The following is a 25,067-nucleotide window of genomic DNA, read 5'->3' on the forward strand; positions in this document are numbered from 1 at the left end:
TACCCTGGAAGAGCATGTATAGTGCTGTACACAGAATGCTTTTTTCAGACTCAGCTAAGCTCACTACTCAAATCTCCTTCCTATCCCAGAAAATTAAGTCCTTCACACAATTTTTAGAGATTTATGCAAAACCTAGCTCTTTGTGAAGGAGCACCCAGCCGTAAATACTGCATGAGGTCTCCAGGTAGTTTAGAATGAAGGTGACCTCTGCTGTGACAAAACTAATCCATTGTAAGAAACCATCATCAGAAAGTATTCACCTGCCTCTGGAATAAATTATGCTTCTGCGCTTCAGGCACAAATGGAAAAACCTTCGGCTGGAGCAAAAATCAGGAGGGCAAGCTGGCTGTAAACACCTTAATGAAGCACACGTTTGCATTCCTTTATGCTGCACATCAATAGCTGAGCCTTTTCAATAGTGAATGCAGCCCTAAATCAAAGCTAAGCGGTCAAAGTACAATTGCTGCTCCTCAGCAGCTGTGGGTGAGGCAGAGGCACACCTTGTGGTACAACATGACCCAGAGCTATTGCTGTGTGGGGCTTCAAGAACAAAGCTGGCACAGCCCTGTAATGTTCATGGGGTTTTAATGTGTGATTTGCGCTAGTGCTGCCTTTGACCAGGGGCTAGCAATTTCTAGTGTCTTGAAAAAAGTGGAATTTTAAAATCACAAGTACAAGCCGTACTCCAGAGCTTACTGTGGCCACCGTAGTCCCCATCAAACACAGATCTGGTTTGAGAAATACCCCCCTGTGGCAACTCCAAGTGGCTTAGTGTAACAATGCAAGAACAAATTTCACCCTGGATGTGGGGGAAGTATATTGCTAAGACAATAACACTTAGCAATTATATTGCTAAGAAACAAACACTCTTTAAATAACCCCCCCAATACACACACTCAGCAGCCAATTTCTAGATCACCTTTAACTTCCCACAGCCATCCTGCTTCATTGCACTGAACTGTCCTCTCTCCTGCACTGGGGGCATCAGAAGTACAGCCAGATCAAAACTGGACAACTTAACAGTCTGTAAAAATCAGGATATAACCAGAAAAGCCTTGCAGATTGTGAAGTCTGCTGTGATTTAGTGCATCACTTGAAATGTGGACCTTAAACATACATTCTTATCTCACGATGAATAGTTCAAAGTATATTTTATTGACACTCTTCAAATAGCCTGGAGAAAAGTAACAATATTTAATCAAAAGAAGGAAAAAGAAGATAGAAACCTGAAAAACTGCTAGCTTGCATTCAGTGTTAAAACTTGGAGGTAAAAACAAAAGCCCGGAGTAAAAATATGAAGTATATTTCCAATCCTTCAGTGCAGAAAACCAACAACAATGGTATTTACTCTACATTAGAAGTGTTTCCATGTTCAATTCCAGATATATATGTCTCTTCTATATATATTTCTGATAACTTATGTACAAATAAGATGTCCAACATCTGTTCTTTAATACAAGTATGTAATCTTCGTAACTGAAACATTACAATCGTTTGATCAAAAGTATAGAAAATCATTTTAATATCTTTTTTTTTTATGGCAGTGTTTAAAAAAACTCCACCCTTGATCCCAAATGACCTTAGAAGGACAAGTATTTCTTCACTGTAATAATACACTGCTCATTCAACATGCAAAGTGTTATTGCATACATGAGTCACATGAATTACAACTAAGTCTGAAGAAAATGTGCTGTACAGCCCATTCTAGCAAGTGCTAGCTGTAAATATCACAGAAGAAAGCATAGTACTACTGTATTTTTAAATAAAACACTACGAACTCAAGTATTGTCCTCGCACTAAGACTTTAAGGCAATTAAGAGCTGGAAAGCTTCAGTTTGGCATAGCTGCATCAAGCTCTCCCCCCTTTCCCAGTTATGAGAATTTGTTTTCAGAGGGCTGCTGATGAATTGTTGCTATACATTAAAACAACTCAGTATGAAGTGATAAGTCAGTAACAAAAGTTTAATATCCCCAAGTTTCACTGAGCTGATCAAATTTAAGCAACAGTTTATCCACCAGCCAAGTTTTCCAGCATGGATTTCTAAATTGTTATGAGAACAGAGAAAATATTCAATGTGTAACCTCTCAGTGTAACTGATTTTACGACTTCAATCCATTCTTGGGGTATTACAGAATTTAAGGGTTAAAAACAGATCTGACAGTCAAATAATATTCAGCTTTACAAAGGATAATTATTTGCAGTAAAAATTTGTATAAACATACACACAGTAGATCCAAGTCAACAGGCATTTCTTTATGGCTTCTTTCACTGAGGTACTGTTATTACATCCAGCAACAGGACACGAGTGTTCTATAAACACCACATTCATAAGCTGTACCAACTCATGACAAGTGGTAACAGACTGCAAATCCTGCTTCACTGCAGGACTACAGGAAAAGTGTCTTCCCTGCTATGTGGAGAGTCTCAGTGCAAGCTACAGAAAGCCTTAAAGGCAACGGGCATCAGTGGGGTAAAAGTTCCAATGAAAGTCTCCCTCTACTTAAAAGGAGAAAACATACTCATGGCAAATTGAAATCTCATTCGTTAAAATTAAGAGCAAACATAAAATTTCAAGGCAGCAAGGGCATGTAGCACAGCAGCCATACATTAAGACTTGAAATGTGTCATTAAGCTCTTGCATCTGACCCTTGAGCTAAGTGCATGCACAGGCTCAGAGCAGCCAACCTGTGACAACGACACCACAAAGACCAACACTGACAAAGGGGAAGGGGCAAGCACACGACTTCTGTTGATCCAACAGCAGACAGAAAAGCCCTGGTGACCACAAGAGTATTCCTCAGCTGTCAAAAGCTGACTTGTGAGTGCACAGTTAGTTGCATCTTTCACTGTTTACATGTGGGGGGAATTTGCAAATCAGAGTACTCCACTCCCAGTACGGGGAAAGAGATGTTAAGATAGCATGCTTGTTGCCATATGCATTTATCATTCTACCTTTACAGCAGAAAGTATTCTTTTGCTGTTTTTCTTTTTTTTTTTTTTAACAGAGTGGCCATGTTGTTACTACAGCCAACACTCCCATTTGAATTACACCTATGCTAAAAATATGGTTCTGCAATAAATATTGTTAGAGTGAAATGGAAGTTCAAAACATGCTCAGTTAATTACAGCAACTAGGTCTTTCCAATCAAGGATTTTTAACCCCACAAACCCATTAAACAGTTTGCAGATGCTCAAGTTCCTTATATGAAGATACAGCACAACATTTAAAACTCAGTGCTTAGCCACATACAATCCACACTGTAATCTATATACATGTCATAACATATCCCCACTTAGGTCAACAAATTCATCATCCCTCTTGACCAAGTCATCTTCATCTTCCAAGTCTTTCCAGGTGCTAGTGGGTAAAGCTGGTTTGACAGACTGTCTCTGCAGTAAAGCAAATGGAAACAAGGATGACAAACGGGCAGAATTCCTCAGCAAGGGAACAGAATGTATGTCTCCAGAAACAGCCTGACTGTGTTCTTCATCCATTTTTACCTGCAGGCTTTGCACTTCCTCCATCAAGTCCAAAATCCTGGCAGCTGTAGCTATTGTTCCACCGCCATGGAGCTGGGCCTCAGGAATCCATCGCAGGTAACGCTGTGCCCAGACTTTGATTTCGGGGCCGTCGATGCGCGGCAGCAGAAGACCGTGGTAGTCGACAGGTTTGCTATGCCAGCTATCATAAAACTCCCTGAAGCTGTTAGGGGGCTCATCTGAAGAATTAATGAACTTGCCAATTCTTTTACCCAGAATGTTTTTAAAAAAAAGATCTGTTTCCTCCCTGAAAAATCCTCTCTTCGTGGAAGGCTTTGCCTGTGTCAGTGGCAAAGAAAGTTGCCGTTGATGCTTTGAGAGGGAAAAAAGGCAAAATACTCAGATAAATATTAATGCAATGGGACTTCAGAAAGCAGTTTTAAGAGGAAGAAAAACAAAGTTGTATTCAGGAATCTCTCGCAAGCAATAGTCACTTGAGCTATATAGAGAAGCAGTGGTTTGTTTAAGTTATTTTTCAGTACATCAAATACTTTACAGAGCATACTGAGTGTTGCCACCTTCCTTCCCTGCTAACCAAAAGTAACACCAATAAAGCAATTGTCTTTGAAAAAGCCAAGCCCTTTGCTTACATTTAAGTATTGCCAGTGTCCATGTTTAGTTTAAGCTAGTTAAAAATCAGAGAGCACTTTATTTATAGGTTTTTATCCAGTGGTCCCTCACTGCATCTCAGATAAACGCTGTAGATCATACTGGCAGTGTCTCACATGAGAATGCTTTATACAGGACAGAATTTACCAATGAATTGCAATTCAAAGAGGCTACTCCAAGAATTTTTCCCTGAGTTTGAGCTACGTGCCAGTAATGAGGTGGTCCACCCATAATCCTCCGTACTCCAGTCAGTTTTTTTGCTGTTGTTGATCCCCCTCCCTCTCCAAGTGCACACACACACTCCAGTTAAAATTAGGGAGGCAATCACAAACCTATGTATTTCAGTCAGGTACTCCATGGAACAACTAAATTAACTCCCTTCAAACACATCATTGCAACTCACCTGAATATTAAATCTCATGGCTTACCAACAGACTTGCATAGAAGTATGAAGGAAAAAAATCCCTAACTTCATGGCTATGAACTATAAAAGAGTTATTTACAATTCTGGTGCATGCAAACTGGGTTCTTAAATCCAGGTGGGTCTGAGGTATACGTGTATTTTGTCAATTTAAAAAAGTCTGCACCGACACTTTCACTGTGAGAACATTTGAAATAAGATGTGCAAAATATTTCTAGAACTGAAAACACAGTTTAGCAGCACACAGCTTACTTTGAACCGTGAAGTCTTCCGTTGACTTCTATCTGGTTTTGGTTTCTCTGCATAAAGAGGGTTGTTCAGGAAAGCCAGGGCCTTGGGGTCAAACTGCACAGACCAGTCCCACACCGTAAGGAATCTGAAAGGACCACTTTGTGTCTTGATGCTTTCCCCACTCTGCCAAAACAAACAGGTCACATTTAATAGTGCCAGAAGGGAATTCTGACTAAGTCAAGGTGAAATAAAGAAACTTGCTTTTTAGAAAAAAGGCCACAGAGTTGCAACAACACTTTCGCTTTCTGTGTGTTCAATAACTGAACAACAACAGTGCAATCAGACTTTCACAGATGAAAATAAAGTTAAATATTCTCAGAAAAAAAGACATTTTGAAACTTGGACAAGAGACAGACAATTGGATTCCTCAAACACAGGCAGCACATTACAATTCCAAACAGCAAAAGTTGGAACTGCAGTCATGCAGTGCTACTGGTCTAGATTTTGCGATCAACAATTTATTTGTATGAAAGACAGTAATCTTCACTTTTTCCTTTAGTCTCTGTGCAGCCTTGCAGAGGATACTCCCATTGCTCCCAGCTTCTTAGGCTAGAGAAGAGCATGAACCAAATATAAATCAGCATTCAGAAGATGTTAATTTTGGAATACAACAGAATATACTACACAAGAATCTCATAGATAACTTATTCTGCTGACAGCTGCATATTCCTTGTAGGTTAAGGAGCTCCAATTTCACTGAAGGGCACTAAACATGAAACTGCAGCTACATATTACAGGTAATGTATTCCTTCTGTCATCATAAACTCCTAAGTCCTGAACTTGCCTGCCTATTGCCAAAATTGCATTGTTCACCCCTCAAGGCAGTTCAATAAGTAAGGAAAATGGTGCTGTTGAGAATTAGCTTTTTTTGTGTGTTCCTTGTTTGTTGGTCAAACTCATTCTCCAACACACTGCATCCACAAAATACCAAACCCTTACCTTATTAGTGTCTCTTTGATGTTGAGAATTGAAGAAGAAAGTGCTAAAAATAGGCACATAGAGGCTGTCTGACAAGACAGTTAAGTAAGTTTCAGTGAACTCAAATGCTGGAGGATACTGTTGTACCAGCTGCCAAACACAATTTAGCAGGAGCAGAAAAACAGGAGCCTAAGTAAACAAAATATTTCATCAGTTTCAGAAAAAGTTAAAACTGTTCCACCATGCAAACTATGTATTCTATAGAATTGAGTGTCTCCAAATACAAATCGTAAGGCAAGAAGCCTGATTAACTACAGAACTGCTGCATGTACATTTGGCTGAAATTTGAAGAAGCATTATCTGAGCTATCCTTGGCCAATTATTGACAGAAGAGATCAGCACCTTCTACTCTGAATTTAAAGGTTGCCACTATGCAGTCTTCTAAAGGTGGCAAAGCAAAACTAGTTTATATCAATTCTTGATCAGAATTAGTCGGTTGACACCTATTACTTCCATTTGAATAGCAATCTAATCTAGTCCCAAAGCAAGACAGTAAAAAGTTGACCTCCAGATGTGACAGGAATAGGCTTGAGTTATTTCTATGGATGCTACTACCATTTAACACAGTTTCCAAGGGCACAGGATACATGACTTTCAAAAGACTCCCAAGACTGGGAAATTTTTCATTTGTTCTCTTTAATAATAAAGCCATTGCTGACCTCTAAACAGCAAAAACAGTGACACTGTACAAACATCAACCCACAAAACAAAACAGAAGATCCTCAGAGTAACTGGAACTTCTGGACTAACAGGTAAATCCCTCTTCATGCTGAGTAAGCTTATAAATAATAAGTAAGGAAAGCAATTTAAAAAAATATACCTCCTCTTTCTCACTTTTGCGTAAGTGGTTACAGCGATCCAAGAAGCTATGTCCTCCAATCACCCACTCCTTCTGAATAAGGCTCTGAAACCCTGACTTTGTTCTGCTGTATGAATCCATCATCACTTGAACCAGACTCGAGATTACACAGCACAGATCAGTAGCACTCTCTTCTACAAAGGAGAACAGAAACCACATTCTACACTGAGCCATTCCTCAAACATTATGTAAGAAAGCAAAGCATTGCCACGTTCACATAAACAAAATTGTATTTCAGGATCAGAGCAGCACAGACATTTTTGCAAGTCAGGGAGAAGTTAATCCATGATTCCAAATTTAAGGTTACTTACATGCTTATCCTGGGAAAATACTTTGACAATAAAACCTGCAAGCCCCAGCCCTTCCTACTGTAACTTGCCTGTGCCCTTCAGCCTCCCACAAGCACACACTGCCCCTCAGCCCAGCCATTTGTCCTTACCCTTCCTACCCTCCACACCTCTTTTCACAAGGTGTGAAACTGCCTCCTCAGGTAACATACAGTCTTCACCTTTCCAAAAGGTGCCTCCAGAAAACCTCTTGCCTGTGTTAGGTTTCTCGAATGGCAGTATGTGTGAAAAACTCAACTATATTACCAATCCAGGAGTCACTTAATGGTTAACTCGAGATTTGGTTTTACATGTGGTTACTCAGTCTAAGAAAATAAACTGCTCAACACGTTTACAGTAAGTATATTATTCCATGTATTTTTAATAAAGAGTCTGCAGAATATCCAACATGTATCTAGAAAATATAAAGGTTATTTTTAAAAGTTTTCATATTACTGGTCCTTTGTGTGGATATGGTTCCCGTGCCCCTTAAAGTACAGCAAAGGGCCTAAAAGACCTTAAATAAAATAAACTGGGAAACAGGAATGTTACCTCTTCTTTATGCAAGACTCTCCTGCCAATTTATCAGCAGCTTTTTCATTCATACTCTGGAACTGTGCTTGCTATTTTCTTTAACTACAGGAAGCTTAATTTACTTCAAAATTAATTTAAACAAATCAATATATAGATTATCTCATTAAATTCTTACCTATAAGGAGAACATTTGTATGCTGTATTTCCAGACACTCAGCAACTTCTATGGCTTTCTTCAAGACCTTCCTGTTTTGGTACAGGAAAAGTTGAGTGAAGTTTCTTATATTAGTTTCCCCTAGACAGGGTTAGAATGCCATACTTGAAACTCCACTAGTTCCTTAAAATGCAAAACCCATGCTCAGTTTGTGTAAACTAAGAACTGCTCAGCTTCAAGTACATTTTATCTGGCCATTAACCATGCATTTTCAGTTGCTATGATACACTACTTTATGCTGGATCAACAGCAGCCAACACACACTGAAGTATTACAATTCCTAAGAACCAGATCTTTTTCCTGGAAAGAGCCAATATCGCCACATTTATGTTTTAACATACTACATTCTACATTTCTTCCAAAATCTGCTTTCAAGCGAGAGAGGGGAGGATGAGCAATCAGCTCTTGTAAAGTCTCAGACAAAAGTAATACAGAGAACATTATTACACAAGGAAGACTGAGTGGAATTACAGATCACATAAAACCAGATATAACATCTAGATCTAAATTTTCATAAAGTCAGTTATTCTTAGCAAAAGCCTGCACACAAATTGGGATTCTTGCAATATCTTAGGTCACTAATAGAAGCTGACAGTTTATTTCTTAAGTTTGGAATTGTCAGATTCTTTTTTGTTCTATCATCTAGAGCATGTGACAAAGTATTCCTACTAACTACAAAAGCCAAGAACAGGCTGATCCAGGAACGAACTGGATCCAAGTACAGAAATGACCAGTCTCAAAACAACCTAAGGATAGGAACCCAGCCTGGCTTTTACTTTAAACTACCTGTGATCTTCATTATGTCAATGAATTTCTCAACATGTATGATCTTCACTAGAACCTTTCAATAAACATATTTAAATTCTGGATTAACAAGTTAATAATTATTAATATTTATGGATTGTTGTTAAGACCAGAGGGACTGGAGCTGACAGCAGAAGCACTCCATGGTAATTAGCTGATTACAGAATAAACTGACAGACAAAAGAGTCAGCACAAAGTAATACTGAAAACAAAACTCCTCAACATTCCACTACAACAAGCCTCAAGTTAGCCAATGCCATTCCAACACTTACTCACTGTGGACTGCTGAAAGAAGAAAAGAGAACTTAAGGAACAATCAGCACAAAATGGGGACAAAACTGAGAAGAAAAGTTCTTTTATAAATCTTTGGTGGACTAACATCTTGAACACTGCACCACATCTCATCCTAAAGGACATTACAGAAGTAGAGAGTACAGAGAAGAATGGCAAGGCCAGTCAGAGACATAGAATAGTTTCACACAAGAAACAAACAGGATTCTTGAGTTTGGAAAGAAGGTGACAATGCAGGATGGAAATTACTGGATCTGTATTTTTAACTGGCTCTCTGGAAGAATTGTAATTGAAATGATCTCCTACTTCTCATATCCTTTAAAGTAGAACACTTAACATAAGTCTGCACTGTTAAAAACATGTCTCAAGTTGCAGAAATAAGATATATAAATGGGACCATAAATGGGGCCATAAGCCTGTCCTAATTTCTTTTCCTACTGGCAGTAAAGAATTCCGTTTCAAGAAACTAGCTAGAAAACCCACTACAAATGCAATTACCCACAGTTTGAAACACAGAAAGCTGAAGATACAGCAAACCTGATTATTTCTAGCCAGTTTGTGCTCTCCAGTAATGAAAACCATTTCACATCAGTTGCCCAGAAGTCCGTACTGTTATCTGCAAAAAAAAAGAAAAACAAAAATTGGCTTGCTTATACATACACAATGATAATTAACAGTCATCCATTGAATATTCCTTCAGTTATGAACAGTATAAAGCAACCAATACTAAGGAGTCAGCAAATTTCAATCGCTATTAAAGTTGACACCTTATAACTAAATAAGGAAGTGAAGTAGTCCTACAAACACCCAGCAGAGTTTTACAGCACCACAGCCTTTTAGAAAAAGTAAGTTGGAGGTTCATGGCACTTAAACCAGGTAAATAAATCTGCTGACAAAATGGAAAAGGAATAAAAAAGTTTAATCAGAGATGATGATCTACATAAAGCTTAACCTAAAGACCCTGGATTTGAAAATCATTACCGTCAGAACCAGAGATACCAATGGGTTTTAGAAATAGGTTATAAAAATTTATGGAATGTAAGACTACCTGAAAAATGTTTTAAACAGCTTTCGCTGCAACTAAAAAAAGGCATTAAAATACATAAACAGGGAGGCCAAGTTCAATACCATAAAGTCATTAAACACCTATGACTAGGACTTTTGTAGGTTTTTTCAAATGCCACCTAAGTGTCCATTGTTTTTATTTCTATCAAAGCCAGTCAACAAATATTGGAAAGCTTTCACAAGCTGATATAATCAATTAAAACCAGAATATATTACATTTCCTGCATGAGACAAAGCTTAAAGCACAAGACCTAGAACAGTTCTACTAGTGAGAAACCAGATAGACAAAATTCCCTCCTCCCCCATCCTTTCCAGAACAGCTTCAATTCCACAAGTTTCGGTGTAACTGCCCACCTCCCAGAGTCTCTCCAAACACTTCCAGTGTTCGATTCCAGCACATTTACACACTACCGTCTCTGCTGGATCTTGTACCTACGCCTCAAATGCACAGACATACACGTGTTTTATTCCTGTAGCTGTGCTGCCTCCATGCAGCAGAGCTACACGAGCAGAACCTCATCCTGTTCATTGCCCAATTTAAACCCCTCTCCCAACTTCTTTCACCCTGGCCATAGAAAGTAGTTCTCCACAAAAGCTCTGTTGCATTAGACATAGTTTTCACCAAATCCCATCACCCTCACAGTAAAGAAATTTTCCCCAATACCAATCCAAAGCTGCCCGTTTTCCCTTGTCCTGTCATTTCATGCTCTCATCTAAAGTCCCTATCCAGTTCTCTTGTAGTCCCTATAGGAACTGGAAGGTTTCATAAGGTCTCTCTGAAGCCTTCTCTTCTCCAGGCTGAACAATTCCAGCTCTCTCAGCCTTTCCTCACAGCAGAGCTGCTCCATCCCTCTGATCACCTTGGTGGCTCCTCTGTGCTGGCTCCAGCAGGTCCCTGTGGTTCCTGTGCTGGGAGCCCAGGGCTGGATGCAGGGCTCCAGGTGGGTCTCAGCAGAGCAGAGCAGAGGGGCAGAATCCCCTCCCTGCCCTGCTGCCCACGGGGCTCTGGGTGCAGCCCAGGACACGTTTGGCTCTCTGGGCTGGGAGTGCCATGGCCAGGACAAGCTGCCTATACCATATTAACAAGGCATGTACAGGATAAAAGTAATGGTTCGTATGTTCAGACTTTAAAATATGGTAATAAGGTAATAAATTTCTCTAAGATCTTAGTACTTCTGCAAAAGGTACCTGAATGTTTCTCTCAGACTGAAAGTGCATAGTGCTATACTCAGTGAGGTCCAGTCTACTGTCAAACCTTATTTAAAAAGCTGCAAGAACACTTACTAGATGGCAGTTTCAACACATTCCCTTTTGCATGAATATAAGACAAAGATGCAATTACATCATTGAAATACACAGTATTTCATGACACAGGTTAAATGACTAAATTTAAGCTTAGGTTTTTTTTCTACAGAGGATGACTTGCCAGAAATCACATAAAAAAGTAATTATTTTTAGCTCTTAAGATTCACCGTCAATTTGACAGTGTATTCTAGACAAAATCTTCAGTGTGAAACTCAAATACCTTATATTAGAAGTCGAGTGGAGCTTTTTTCATCTCAAGAGGTGGGGTCAAAGTGTTTCTTAACAGCAAAATAGTTGGAAAGTCTCAGAAGAAAGAAGTCAGAAAGCCAAGATCATACTTTCACATGGCTCCCATTTGATTGCTTTCTAAAGGACAGAATTTAAGCAGCTTCATATGTTTTGAGATGTGACTAGTGTGTAACAAAACCAAGGGCAAAAATTAATTAGCTTGACAGAGCCCAAAGGCTAAAAGTTTGGCCACAGAAGACTGAAAATCTTCCCCACAAACTTCATTCCAGTTAGTGTAATCCAACTAACACATAAGACTTCACTCCTTCAAAAGTAATTTTCAGATACTGTGACAGCTTAGCAAGAGGTGGTTAAGTCAAAGCACTACAAACCTTCATTCACATCCCAGACGTAAGTACAGTCTTCAGTTACATATTTTAAAACCTGCTTTTAACCACCCTCAAAATGAAGGCACCAATCAAGAAAATTACTGCACTCAGGAGTCACAGCACATCATTGTTATGCTTTGCTTTAAAGTCTGACTTACCTATCAAAAACAGCTGTTTGAATCTTGTGTATGCAGTCTGGATATCTTGCAGAGATGGAAGGCTGCTTGACAAGTCATCCATCCTCAGGAGCTCATAGGGAGGTTTGCTAATTGTCTTATAGATTCTAAATCAAACCATCAAGAGATTAAAGCTTTCTGCTTCACAAGTCAAATAATGCATCAACTATTATCTGAAGACAAAGTTAATAGGCATGATTTCTCAAAGAGCTGTAATACCAGAAGATAGACACTCTGGAAAGCTAGTGACCTCCATGCATTTCTAAGTACCAATTGGAAGCTTGCCTACAGGCTTATAACACTATTTGATGCTCTTAACCATGACACCAATAAAATTAAACTTGTGCCTATTTGTGCCATTATGAATATTACAAGCACTACTTGATTTTTACTACTGTTTCTTTAGTATTTTCTTCACTAGACACACTAAAATCACTTTACTAGGAGGCCGCTACAGCTGTATGCTAAAAGAAGAGATGAATAGAAACACCCAAAACTCCCAACAGAAGCTGAGAGTTTCTCTTGACTTTTGCCAACTAGATTCTGATGCCAAGCTGCTAGGTCTTCTAATGAAACACACAAGCAAAGGAAATTATTTGGATTCAAACAAGACAATTTATCTTGCATTTCCCTATATATCTACAGATTTTTTTGCCTTGAAGGAGAGGAAAAAATACCAGGGCCAGATGATGCTTTGGCTTGGACCCAGAGCATTCCCTCTCATTCAGGTTCCAGAGCTCAGATCAACATCAATGTAGTAACTACATCTGCTGTCACACTGTCCTCTCTATTATCAAGACCTGGGAAAAGTTGCTCTAACTCATATTTCAGAAGTGAGGTCTTGTGGGCAGTTTTCCAGGCAGGACAGAGTGCTTTGCTTCCTGCAAGCTATAGCACAGAAAACTAGTTTAGGTGGGAACTACAGGAGTCCACATCAGAAACATGAGTTACCAGACCTACTGGAAGATGCATCAATTGCTGGCCAAATACAGTACATTTTCTAAATGACACAGCAAAGAACTTAGGCTGCAAGATCAGGCTCTGAACAGCTTTTTAAAAAAGATAAATTGCTAATTGTAAACATCTGCTCTGTGCCTGAGTTCAGACTATTACTGTAATGGCACTTGAACACACCCTGATGGCCAATTTGTAGATATATTTTAGACTCCAGTGATTAAAACACCAGTACAGCACAGCAAAGAAAAACAGCAATACTGCCCCAACTTGAAGTGGCCACAGAGAAGGGATCAAAACATCAGGGGATATCTTGTTACAGCTTACTGCTAGTTTTATTTACTTTCACATCACAAAATAGCACTAAAGACAGTTCTAAGTCCTATAATCTTTCCCATTTCAGGGTAGAAATATTAGAGAACCTGCAGGAAGGGCCACAACTCTTTCCTATGCAAGTATAATTAATTTTATAAACAAAGTAAGTTTTTAGAGCCCAATCAAGCTGTTTTCTGTTCATTCTGTGTGATTAACAGGTCTCCATCTATGAGGAGCAAGGAGCCAATGTTCAATGTACAGATTGTACCTATGAGTCTGATCTAACAGATGGCTGCTGAGAGAGATGTTCTGTCTCAGACAAACAACAGTTTAAAAAAGCACCAAAATTAAAGGGCAAAAAGTCATTGCCATAACAGACAGCTGTGCTCCTTCCCTTAAGTTAGACTTGTCATTTTTTAAACTGCTGAACTAAGTCAGCTCACTACCCCATGTGAAAAAGTGCTGTCTGCCTTCACACCTGAAAGCTGCAGTGGTGAATTGCTCAGGCTGCCTCAGACATTTTAGGACACCTTATCTCAAGTTATTTAAGAACATGAACATAGCTTCAGAAGGTGGCAGAGTCTTACAAACTCAGTTTGTAAATGCACGTTTACAGGCAGAGTCTACATTTCTCTTACTTGCAAAACAATTAAGCCATTAAACCCTGCAAACTCTGCTACTGCTTTACCTAAAAAAATACACCACAGGTAGTACAGATTCCTCAGAAATATATGTGTATGCAGCTCCACAGGAAAGCCCTTCGGTGAAGTTCCAACCCTGCACAAGTGATCAATGCCATTGGGTCCAGGGCTTTAACACATTCCACTACAGCAAACTACTTTCAGATACAGAACTTGTTTCCTGATGTGTGAAAGCTTAAAAGATATAGCATATATGGAAAAAAGAGAAGCAAGGTCCATACCAAGCAAAGTGTTGTGGACAGAATAGCTATTACTGACCCATCCAAGAAGGCTTTTTGCATTTGTGAAGTGCTGTCATCCTGTTCTTTGGGAAACGAAGACATTTTGAGAAGAGCAGCACCGTTATGGCAAGACCAACACCAAATCTGCAGAAAGACATTTATCAGATGAGAATAATAAGTAAATTCTCCTATATAAGGTATTTGCTCAAGTGATTGAGTGATTTCAAAATTTCTCTGTGCTTTTGCTTCATTGAATTTTTAGTGTATTTAATAACACCATCAACAGAAGCAAACTCCTACACCTGCACCAAAATTACACACCTGAGTACACTATGTTACCACTTGCAAGTTTTAAGTTAGAGTTTACACAGGCACAGGGAAATATAAAATGACAGATTATGCCAAAACATTACTTCCACAACTTCCCTCACAGGTAAAAAAAAAAATTGATGAAAAAGTCTATGGCCAAATTACGTTCGAATATATGCCACAGCAAGATAGAACTTGTAAGTAACTTATATATTTTTTATCCATCAGTTTCTCCACTATTGGATTTTTCTATTAGCTCGGCCTTGAGATAACTCACAATAAATGCACTGATAATTTTCCATGTGAACTATGCATAAAGAGTAATCAAGGCATATGAAATAATGTATTGAACACTCCACAGCTAAATCAGATTGCATGGTCACAGGTATTTCTTGGGGCAAAACAAGTCCTCAAAGCTTCTTACTTCCCTTTACACCTAATTTCCTCATGAATACTTCTTATTCCTTGAAGCTCTCAAGATGATCTGTAAACTTGCATTGAAACAGGGAGTAAGAATCATTTTCATCAGGAATGAATGAAATGAAATCAGGAAGTAGAAGTTCTGCTACCAATTTACAGTGACCAAGAGGTGCACCTCAGAAGGATACAGAAACCTCACAATCATCAAGAGTGGAAAAAATTACTACACTGTCCTTCCATTACCTTCTATAACCAATTCAATATGGCCCAGTTATCTTGACACTACCCTCACAGAAACAGTTTGGAAATAATTAGAAGAGTTCTACAAGGCCTCTGAACAGTGGACAGCTACAGATGTTATCATCTATCTGCACATATGTAAGGCCTTTTACATGGTCACACATAACACCCTTCTCGCAAACCTGGGGAAAGAGAGGTTTGATGCATGGACTGTTCAGGGATGAGGAACCGGATGAATGGTCCCATCCAGAGAGTAGTGGTCAACTACCCAATGTCCAGATGGAAATCAGTGACGAGTGGTGTCCCTCAGGGGTCTGTACTAGGGCCAGGACTATTTAATACCTTTATCAATGACACAGTCAGTGAGATTAAGTGCACTCTCAAATTTCCATACAACACCAAGCTGAGGTGGTTTGATAGGAGGCCATCCAGAGGGACCCTGACAAGCTCAAGAAGCAGGCTCATGGGAACATCATGGGGTTCAACAAGGCCAAGTGCTGGTGCTGCCCCTGGGCTGGGACAGCCCCTGGTGCCAGCCCAGGCTGGGCATGAGCAGCCCCAGAGCAGCCGTGCCCAGAAGGGCTTGGGGGTGCTGTGGGTGAGAGGCTGCACATGGCCCAGCCATGGCACTCCCAGCCCAGAGAGCCAAACGTGTCCTGGGCTGCACCCAGAGCCCCGTGGGCAGCAGGGCAGGGAGGGGATTCTGCCCCTCTGCTCTGCTCTGCTGAGACCCACCTGGAGCCCTGCATCCAGCCCTGGGCTCCCAGCACAGGAACCACAGGGACCGGCTGGAGCCAGCACAGAGCAGAGACATGAAAATGGTCACGGGGCTGGAGCACCTCTCCTGTGAGGATACACTGAAGAGCTGGAGTTGCTCAGCCTGGAGAAAGCTTTGGGGGGATCTTTTTATGGCATTTCATTACTTAAAGGGGACTTACAAAAAAGATGGGGAAAGACCTTTTAGTAGGTCTTGCTGCGATAGGACAAGGGGTAATGGTTTGAAACAAAAAGAGGGTAGATTTAGAACTACACATATGGAAGAGAGTTTTTACAAAGAGGGAGCTGGAACACTGGATGGAACAGGATGTCCACAAAGGTGGTAGAAGCCCCAGAAACATTCAAGGCCAGGTTGGAGAGGGCTCTACACAACCTGATGTAGGAGAAGATGCTTCGGGTCATTCCAGAGGGGGATTAGGTGAGATCCTGTTTAAAGGTCCTAACTATTCTACAGTTCTGTGAACATAAGATGGAATAAAAAATCCCAAACACTTCTGTTTCTGTGTAAGAGCCAGTGTAATAGGTCTCTGACTCTCTGAGAAAAAGTCTGCCACACTACTTTGACTTTTAGGTAAGACAGTACAGTACCATCTCCTCCATGGACTAATTAACTTAAGAGCACAAAACAAACATGGTTTTCCTTGGCAAACTTAATGGACAAGCTAACACTAAGGTAAGACCTCACAAGTGAGATTACTTTGATCCTTGTTTCCATCTTCTCTGTCTTACTGGTTCTTGAACTAAAAGGCAGGAAGCCAAACCCAGCTTGCTACAGGCTGCAAACCCAGTGTATTTAACTTCATTTTCTGTTAGACTTGTAGAACTAGTTTTTCAGTTGGGTTACCTGACTTTGTAAAAATGCGGCATCATCACAGCCACAGCACTTACCAGAACCCAAGCCAGGTAATTGGAGTTGTTCAGCTACACCTTACATGCACCATCTTCACCTCAATATCCAAACAGCATTTCAAGGCCTACATCTTGCCACAGTCAGATGCCACTCAGCACAGTCTCATGAAAAACAGGCTGATGGACAGACAGGCTAGTAATATATGTAGGCTATAAGACATTAATAAATGGGAACTACGAACAGTAAATACATATTTTGCTGTTATGTATATATTAAATATGTTTTGTTACATATTACACTGTTCAGTGAAATACAGAGTGTATCAAGCATCTCCTTCCAATATCTGTTTCCATTCTGTAGATAACCAGGTATACATGTAAACTGTTAAAAAAAAGTTCTGAAAACAATATGCAGTAACATCTGAAATGTTAATTGAAATTATGCCATCTCAGTGAGAGTCTCACCCTCAGCCACACACATATACTCACAGGAATGCCTCTGCCTTCATGCTTCAAGATATTCTCTTCAGAAATGCATATGGGAACAACAAAATACAAAGGCAGCCTAAGACAACAAAAAAGAGTTTCTTGGTCTCAAAAACTGAACAAAGAATAATCTCAAAGTTCCTTTTAATGACGGTAAGTGCTCTAACTCAAATTCTAACTATATATTCACCTTGCTACAATCATCTTTCCTACTAGATAATTCTATTGTCCTCAAAGCTGTGCCTTTATTTTCAGCTTGAATGAGGCTTTTCTCCCAGCCTTGAGGTCTGAACTATTTTCATTGCAACACTCCCCTGCCTTCACAAAGGTGTGATTAATTGTAACCTCTAAGACCGATTTCTAAGACTACCTTGGCTCTCTCATGCTTTGCTGTTTCAAAAGATACCCTCACAGTATTAAATAACTAGCTCTGTTTCCATACTTGTTAAGCAGTTCACATCCTAATTCAAGAATGTCATTTACTTTATCAAGGATTTCCAGCATCAACCAACACTATTTATGTTCATAGTTCAGAGAAGGAATGTAAGTTGGCTTGTAAGTACTTAAACTCAATTTGGGTCTCCCAAGACAGAGTTCTAGAATAAATAGTTAAGACTGAAAAATACTAGTTTCCAAGGTCTGTGAACTCTTTCAAGATTTGACTACGAAACAACAGTAGAAGTGTACAATGCCTTGTATACATCCTAAAAGAGCTCACCACTAAATGCTACTCTGCTAAACTGGCAGCCAAGCTCAGCTAAACTTTGCTAACCTTCTCCTAGAGGCAACACAACTTAACTTCCACCAGCACATTCTGCAGATTTATTTTAAACCAGTTACTTTTTCCCCATCCAGCCTGCTCCCAACAAAAGCAGTGAAAAATCTCCAGTGCCTGTAACTTGAAATTTTACCACAGTAAAAGTACAGCACTGAGAAAGTGTCATCCTAATGAGTATGACAGAAGTGTAGGTCCCAGACATATGTATTTTCTATTCTCCACTTCTAGATATACTCAAAGCTTGATTTAACCAAGGTCCTGAATAGTTGAAGTTAACCCTGCTTGAATCAGAGGTTGTGCAGTATCACCTCCTGAGATTACAAACAAAATTATTCCCTAAATAAAAATGGAAACCATATCCTAAAAAGACTCCCAAAAACCTGTATAATCCCCAGCATCAAGGGTAGCACTGATTTTCACACATCCAAAGCTCACTATTAACCAGGGCAATCTTACTTTTCAGAGACTCTGTAGCCTTCGTTGGTGGTCACTGCTTTGTATTTCACATTCCCTTTGGTCCGCTCCAGCTCATCACGCCAGTCCTCCAAGGTTTCAAACATCACAGTTTGGTTCCTCCCATCTGTCAGACATCAATAAAATTAACTTTGCAGACTGTCAGGAATTCTAACACAAAAGCAATCCTAAGTAAACGTGTTAGTTAAGGTAAGCAAGCAGAACCTCTTGCGTACCAAAAATCTCGAGTCAAAGACAAAATGCCTTCGTACACCACACTGCCTCAGTCTGATCGTCAACAACAGCAATATCAGATACAGCTGTTACTAATAACTTCAGGAACAGTTTCTCCTGCAGAAATGATTAATTTGTTACAGAACTTCCACACAGCTGGGGCTATCCTCACACCCAGCCTAAAATGCAGCAAATATCATTTTATAGTAATGCAGCTGACTGGCATCTAATCCTGTAGTTTAAATGCAGAATTATCAATCATACCAAAAACCTTTCTACAAAATTTCAGCTACTGCATTTCATTTAAGGTTCATTTTTTCCCTCATGAATAGCTTTGCACTGAATAGAACATCTCAGGCACTCAGTAAGAGCAGAAAATTAATTACAGCAATTCAGTCTCAATACTTTCAATTTGGACTCTTCCCTGTAATTCTACTTAGCCACCTCAGAAACAGTTAAGACAGCAGCTTGATTCAGCCTCAAATCTTGTATAATAACCATATAATTTATGGAGTAATGTCAATTCTTTTAAGCACACATCCTAATTGACTAACATTCTACAATATCAGCTAAACCTGAAATAGCAAAGAGAGCTATAATTTCCATGGAAGACACAATGGTAACTTGAAACTTTTCACTGTAAGAAGATAAGGTAGATGAAAAATTTACAGCTCAGAACAGAACATTATTGATGAGCTCTTGGAAACAGGATTTTAGAGGTATCAGACTGTGAAAGGCATAAACAACAATTTCTACAGTCTATTGGTCTCATCCTGTACTAATTTTACAAAGAATGACTCTGAGCCACTTACTACTGAACACAGCTATTAAAATAGGAAAGAATTGTGGGACAGCACTTTGATGTTGCTTTAAAGAGTAGGCTTCTCCCAGGCTCTGTCTCTACCTGGAAAAGCCTGCAGTCTTTTCCATTGTTTGTAGCTGAAACAGAACACCAGTTTCAGGTGAAGCCGGCAGGAACTACCTGAGCCAGCAATGTGCCTTCCTTGCAGCACACAGGCAGTGTGCTCCTGGGCTGCATTTAGCAAAGCCAACGTGTACCAGCTGAATGAAGCCACCACTGCTCTCAGCTGGAGGGCTGTGCCCAGAGCTGGGCTCCTGTTTGAAGGCTCCTGGATCAGGTCCAGTGAAGGCCTCTGTGATCATTAAAGGGCTCAAAACACCTGATATGAGGAGAGACAGAGCTGGGGTCACTCAGAAAAGAGGGCTCAGGAGGGGCCAATCTCCCTGTGTATATAAACACTGGGGGTGGAACAGTGTTTATATACACTGTTTATATACTCAGTGTTTATATACTCAGTGACTCGACAAGAGGCAGTTATGCACAAGCTGAACTACAGCAAATCCCAAATACACATTAATGTTTTCCACTACAAGGAGGGTCAAACAATGAAACTGAATCTCCAGAAAGGCTGTGGAGTCTCAATACTTGGAGTAACTCAAAACCCAACTGGACATGACTCAGCTTGGTGCAGTTAACCCTGCTCTGAAGAGGGGCATATGGACAAGAACATGACTAGATAATCTCCAGAGGCTTCTTCTAACCTCAATGATCCTGAAATTCCTTGACATATTTTGGTGTTTGACTAATACCTTGCATACATCAAAACCTTCCTCTGTGAAGGGAATTGGTGTTGCTGGTGCATTAAGGGTCAGGTTCCTAATTCGAAACAGCACTATTATTTCCACTAAAGTCTGAATTACAGAATGCCAGAAAGTACACTGACAATTTTTTGTCCTGAATTTTGCAGCCTAATGTACTATTCAGCCAAGTTTGATCAAGTGGGAAGATTATGTAATAAGTCAGATATAAAAGGAAGTCAAACCTATGCTTTTCTTGCAATTGCCTGGAAGAAGCATATTGGTTGCAAATAAGAGCAAAAGGGGAAGTACTTTTTCATAGGATGCCACTGCAAATGCAGTAAGTTCAGAATTAAGAGCAGGAAGTCTAGTTCACAGCAGTTATACAGAAAAACCACACTGAAAGCAAGCAAAGTATTTTCCAGATGAACCATGTGAAAAGCATTTGCACATTTTAATCACAATAAGTTTTCAATCTAGGGATGCTACTTTTGCTTAGAAAATTTCTGTGCAACTTCCTGAAGGACACTAAAACCAAAAGGAGACAATTTAGAGGTTTTTAGCAGCATGCTTAACAATGTACAAAAAAAAAAAAAAAAAATTTTGAAGCTACCTGCCAGCAGGACAGAGCCGTAAGTTGAGCACAAACTCAACTGCAGGCCTCCCAGACTGCTTAACAAACTAACTATGCAACAAACAGATCAAAAAAACCATTTACCTGTGTTGTTTGGAGCAGCTGATGCATAAGAGAAGAGAAACAAACGTTTAAGCAGCTTAGGAGTCTGGCTATGATGAACTATACCACTGACGATCTAAAAAAGGACCAAAAATTAACACCCAAACACACACCAAGTCTGTCAGTGTAGGAAAAAATAAAAGGTTGTTTTATTTTTTTTTTTACCAACCTCTGCATCTAGGTTTTAAACAAAACTGATGGGTTCTATCCTCAACAGCTGAAACCTGACTTTTCAGAAAGTTTCTATGTTTTCTGCAAGACACTACCTACGTCGTCTAAGTAACATGACATTTGTTTAACCTCCAGAATTACTCTTATTTAAATAAAGTTAGTTGACTCTCAGTTTGGAGTAGAGACTAATTTCTCAAAAAACCCAAAGTTATCAGGAAAGTAACACTACACTGAAGTCTAAAATAAAATGAAATTATATGTCACAAACAGAACAGCTTCACAGCTTGTCTGAGTTGGAGCTAAGTTCCTGTAGCCCTCCCAAGTTCCAGTTTTCTTTAAAGAGCCACTGCACCTGTCTTTTAACTGCTATGCACAATGAAATGTTTAATAAAAATAAATCTTTTACTTTCTGTCTTAGCTGGAAATTATCAGAAAACACTTCCAAGTTTCAGGGTGAATTTCATCCTTCCCTCATCCTCACAACACCCAGCACCAAGCCAAAGATAGAAAAGCAAATTAAGTTACTATACATACTCTTTTCACTTCCTCTTCTTTTGTGTATCTCAGGCAGAAATTAAATACTCTAAGGTCTTTACAGTAGATAATTAATGTCTCTGGGTATTTTCTTAGCTGTCCTGTTAGAAGTTTCTTTTTCTCATCATAAACTGCAAAATGAAAAAGAAAAGTAAACATCAAAAAGGGACTTGTAATGTTGATAAAGTTGTCCCCGACTGACTTTCCAGAATTCTCAAGAAACTAATTCAAGCCCAAGTTTCCTCAAGACAAAACAAGCATCCTACAACACAGGCTGACAAGCTGCAACCTTTTCTTTTAAAACCCATCAAATTACCTCATACAAGGTAAATGGCAAATTTGCAGCAAACCAGCTGCCTGGTGGCTGTATTTATTCACATACTGATTGCACACCAAGTTTAAAGTTTCAAGACATATAAAGAACAATTAAGTAGTTTTACCCAAGGGGAAGTCCCCAGACATCTGAGATCATTCTAAGTTCCTTAATTTTTTTTTTAACCTCCAGGAAGTCCCCAAGGCAAACCTCTGCTCATTTCTCTTTGAGGATGTACCATTTCACAACTTCAAGTGCTGCCAGCTCGGCCACTGGACATAAAACTAAAGTGTCTCATAACCATCACTGGTCTGCCTCAGTTCACTCTTTCAGAAATCTACACCACCATTTATAAACACACTGAATACTCATAATTAGTCCAGGAACAAGATTCTCAATAAAGCCTTCCCACACTTAAAATGATCCATCCCATTCTCATTTATCATTTTTAGTAGTACTGGCACACCTCTAAGCTCCCATGCAAAGCGCTTGATTTAGCTGGCACTTAAAACCTCCTTTTGTATCTCCTGTAATATGGTGAAGATATCATGCATCTCATAAAACAAAGCTCCCTTAGACAAACAAAAGGAATTGTTTGAGAATTTGGTACCTGTACTGCTATTGCTCAAATGAAACGAATATATCCATATTTATAGAAATAGTTGATACATTGGAAGATCATTGTCTTCCAAATTTAGGGACTTTTCACAGTACACCCTCTGCTTTGAACAACTGCATTTTGAAGGAATCATTTTGTCTGTTCCAGTGGACAGACAAAATTAATCAAATAAATTAAAATTAATTTGACAAGCTTGAGGGATAAGACTGGGTTCTGATAAATTTCTTATCTGTCATTTCATTATTAAAGATAACTGCAGCTGCTTTTTAATAATGTATTGGTTTTCTAAAAAGGATGCATTTGTACATGGAGCACCAGCACTCCAAGTCCCCCAGGGGTAAAAAGCTGACTTACCTCCATATATTTGATCTACGCACTGCAGAGTTATGTCATTTTCTCCTACAATCTTATTCTTAAATTGTGGCTCCTAAAAACATGAAGGAAAAAACAGAAACATCACACTACAGTACCATCTTCTGCCAAGTAAGGGCTTTCCATGCACTGTTTTACTATCAGCATTACTCCTTATTCCTAGAAGCTGTGTAAGGCAGGACACTGAAGAACAGTTATTAAAATGCAAGTTATACACACAATATAGCTTTATTTAAGTCTCAGCCATGCTTGAAATGTAGATACAGTTTTTACTTTTCAAATAGCTTCAAAGCATACATTTCTACTGAGAGTCACTTTTCAAATGAGAATCACTGCAGTAAACAGGAAATAAAGTAGCTTCATGTAATCCAAGCCTTTTTATGACAAGTTTCCTTGCTGTGGGAACCTGGCAGGAAACACAAAGCCTCTTAAAAGAACAAGTATCCCAAGAACACACTAACATTAAAATCAGATTTTTGACTGGGTAAATTGAAGACACACACACAACCCAACTACCTAATCTACTGTGTAACCAAACTTGAAGTGATTTGGAGTTCCCTTCATTGCTACCTTTCCATTAGTACAGTTAAAATTGGCATTTTTAGCAATGACACAATTAAACACTATTAGTTTCAATATTGTTACCAAAGAGCTGATGTACACTACATCAGCAAATTATATCTTACTGTGAAGAGAGTTAACCTTATTCAAGTTACTTCCATGTCTGTGGTACTCTGAAGCAGGTAACTAATCCTGAACTTTTGTTCAAAGAAATATAGTTGACTTGGCATGTTATAAACCCAAGGTTTAAAGCCAGGAACAGAAATTAGCATGATTATTACCAACTTTCCCCAGATCACTTGAGATTTACGTCAAAAGATTCTGCAGCTTTGTCTTAATTAATTCCAGAAGGTCCAATAGCCTGTACTTGGCTGCAGAAGCCTTAGTTTAATATTTAAACTTCTTGAAATTTAACCCAAATAAACTTCTGACTACAATCGATATGTGTCAAATCATATTATTCTCATTGTCTTTAACTGTCAAGATCACCTTGAGGGTGGGAGCCACTGGACTCCCTTTTCACTTCTAATGCACCTAAATGGACTAAACTATTTCAATGCTTAAGCTCATCAAAAGCATGATGGCACTGTGGCATTACCATTCTCCTCTGACAGCTCAATTTGAGCACCTAAACCAAAGGAAAAAAGATTGAAATAATTTTTAAGATTTGGGGAGTTTTTAGCTTTCTCAGTGTTTGCAAGCTCAACAGCACCAGGTTTTAAAATCTTTTCAGCACACATTGGACTTTGAATGAAATAATTCAGAGTTTCACTGAGCTACATAAATTTTCAGAGCATTTCCGCTGAGTATTAGCTTACTCAGTCTTGTACAGCCTGAAATGATTCTGCAGATGTAGCCCAAAGTCAAATCAGGCAGATGTTTTCCACCATCAGAAACATTCACACTTCCACAAATGCTACCAAGACAGAGAGTCAGAAATCAGCTTTAAACAAACTGTTGATTAGTTTTCAAAACAATGGGTTCTTTTAACTTAAACTTCACCAACTCACAAAATATAAAAAGTTATAAACTATGTCTAATCCAAGTGTCCACATAAATGCTTGCACTGCTGCTGCTTAAAATAGTCATTAGAGATTGAGAAAGGATCAAGCAGATGCAGACTAATTCAAGTTATTCTGCACCCATTAGCAAATTTTACACATTTATGCTCATTCAGCATCTTTATATAAGGGAAAGATTTATGCAGAGCCTGTTTAGTCATAATTAGAAGACTTGTTTCCTTACATTATCATCTGAAGCAGAATCATCATCAAGGAAAGAAATCTTAAAGTTTGTGCACACAAGTTTCCCGAAAGTGCCACGATGTGACCCATCTTCTTGCACATACTTGCACACTGTGCTGGCTTCACAGAGCAGCAGTTCACCTGGGGAGA

At 39.2% G+C, this 25,067-nt stretch overlaps 1 protein-coding gene across 1 annotated transcript in view; it reads right to left on the reverse strand.

Moving 5' to 3' along the window:
* Positions 1–1,134: 1,134 nt before the first annotated feature.
* Positions 1,135–25,067, reverse strand: part of MTMR12 (myotubularin related protein 12) — a 33,058-nt gene continuing 9,125 nt past the window's right edge. The window contains exons 3-16 of the mRNA XM_063179702.1: positions 24,919–25,058; positions 23,095–23,167; positions 21,809–21,939; positions 21,086–21,179; positions 18,538–18,661; positions 17,307–17,382; positions 14,260–14,366; positions 12,014–12,138; positions 9,406–9,484; positions 7,735–7,805; positions 6,661–6,833; positions 5,802–5,969; positions 4,824–4,985; positions 1,135–3,853 (exon numbers count right to left, since the gene is read on the reverse strand). Of these exons, the coding sequence (XP_063035772.1) occupies positions 3,278–3,853; positions 4,824–4,985; positions 5,802–5,969; positions 6,661–6,833; positions 7,735–7,805; positions 9,406–9,484; positions 12,014–12,138; positions 14,260–14,366; positions 17,307–17,382; positions 18,538–18,661; positions 21,086–21,179; positions 21,809–21,939; positions 23,095–23,167; positions 24,919–25,058 (2,099 nt within the window). The 3' untranslated portion in view covers positions 1,135–3,277. The remainder of the gene's footprint in view (positions 3,854–4,823; positions 4,986–5,801; positions 5,970–6,660; positions 6,834–7,734; positions 7,806–9,405; positions 9,485–12,013; positions 12,139–14,259; positions 14,367–17,306; positions 17,383–18,537; positions 18,662–21,085; positions 21,180–21,808; positions 21,940–23,094; positions 23,168–24,918; positions 25,059–25,067) is intronic.

This window comes from Melospiza melodia, chromosome Z, assembly GCF_035770615.1.
Source record: "Melospiza melodia melodia isolate bMelMel2 chromosome Z, bMelMel2.pri, whole genome shotgun sequence".
Taxonomy (NCBI): Eukaryota; Metazoa; Chordata; class Aves; order Passeriformes; family Passerellidae; genus Melospiza; species Melospiza melodia.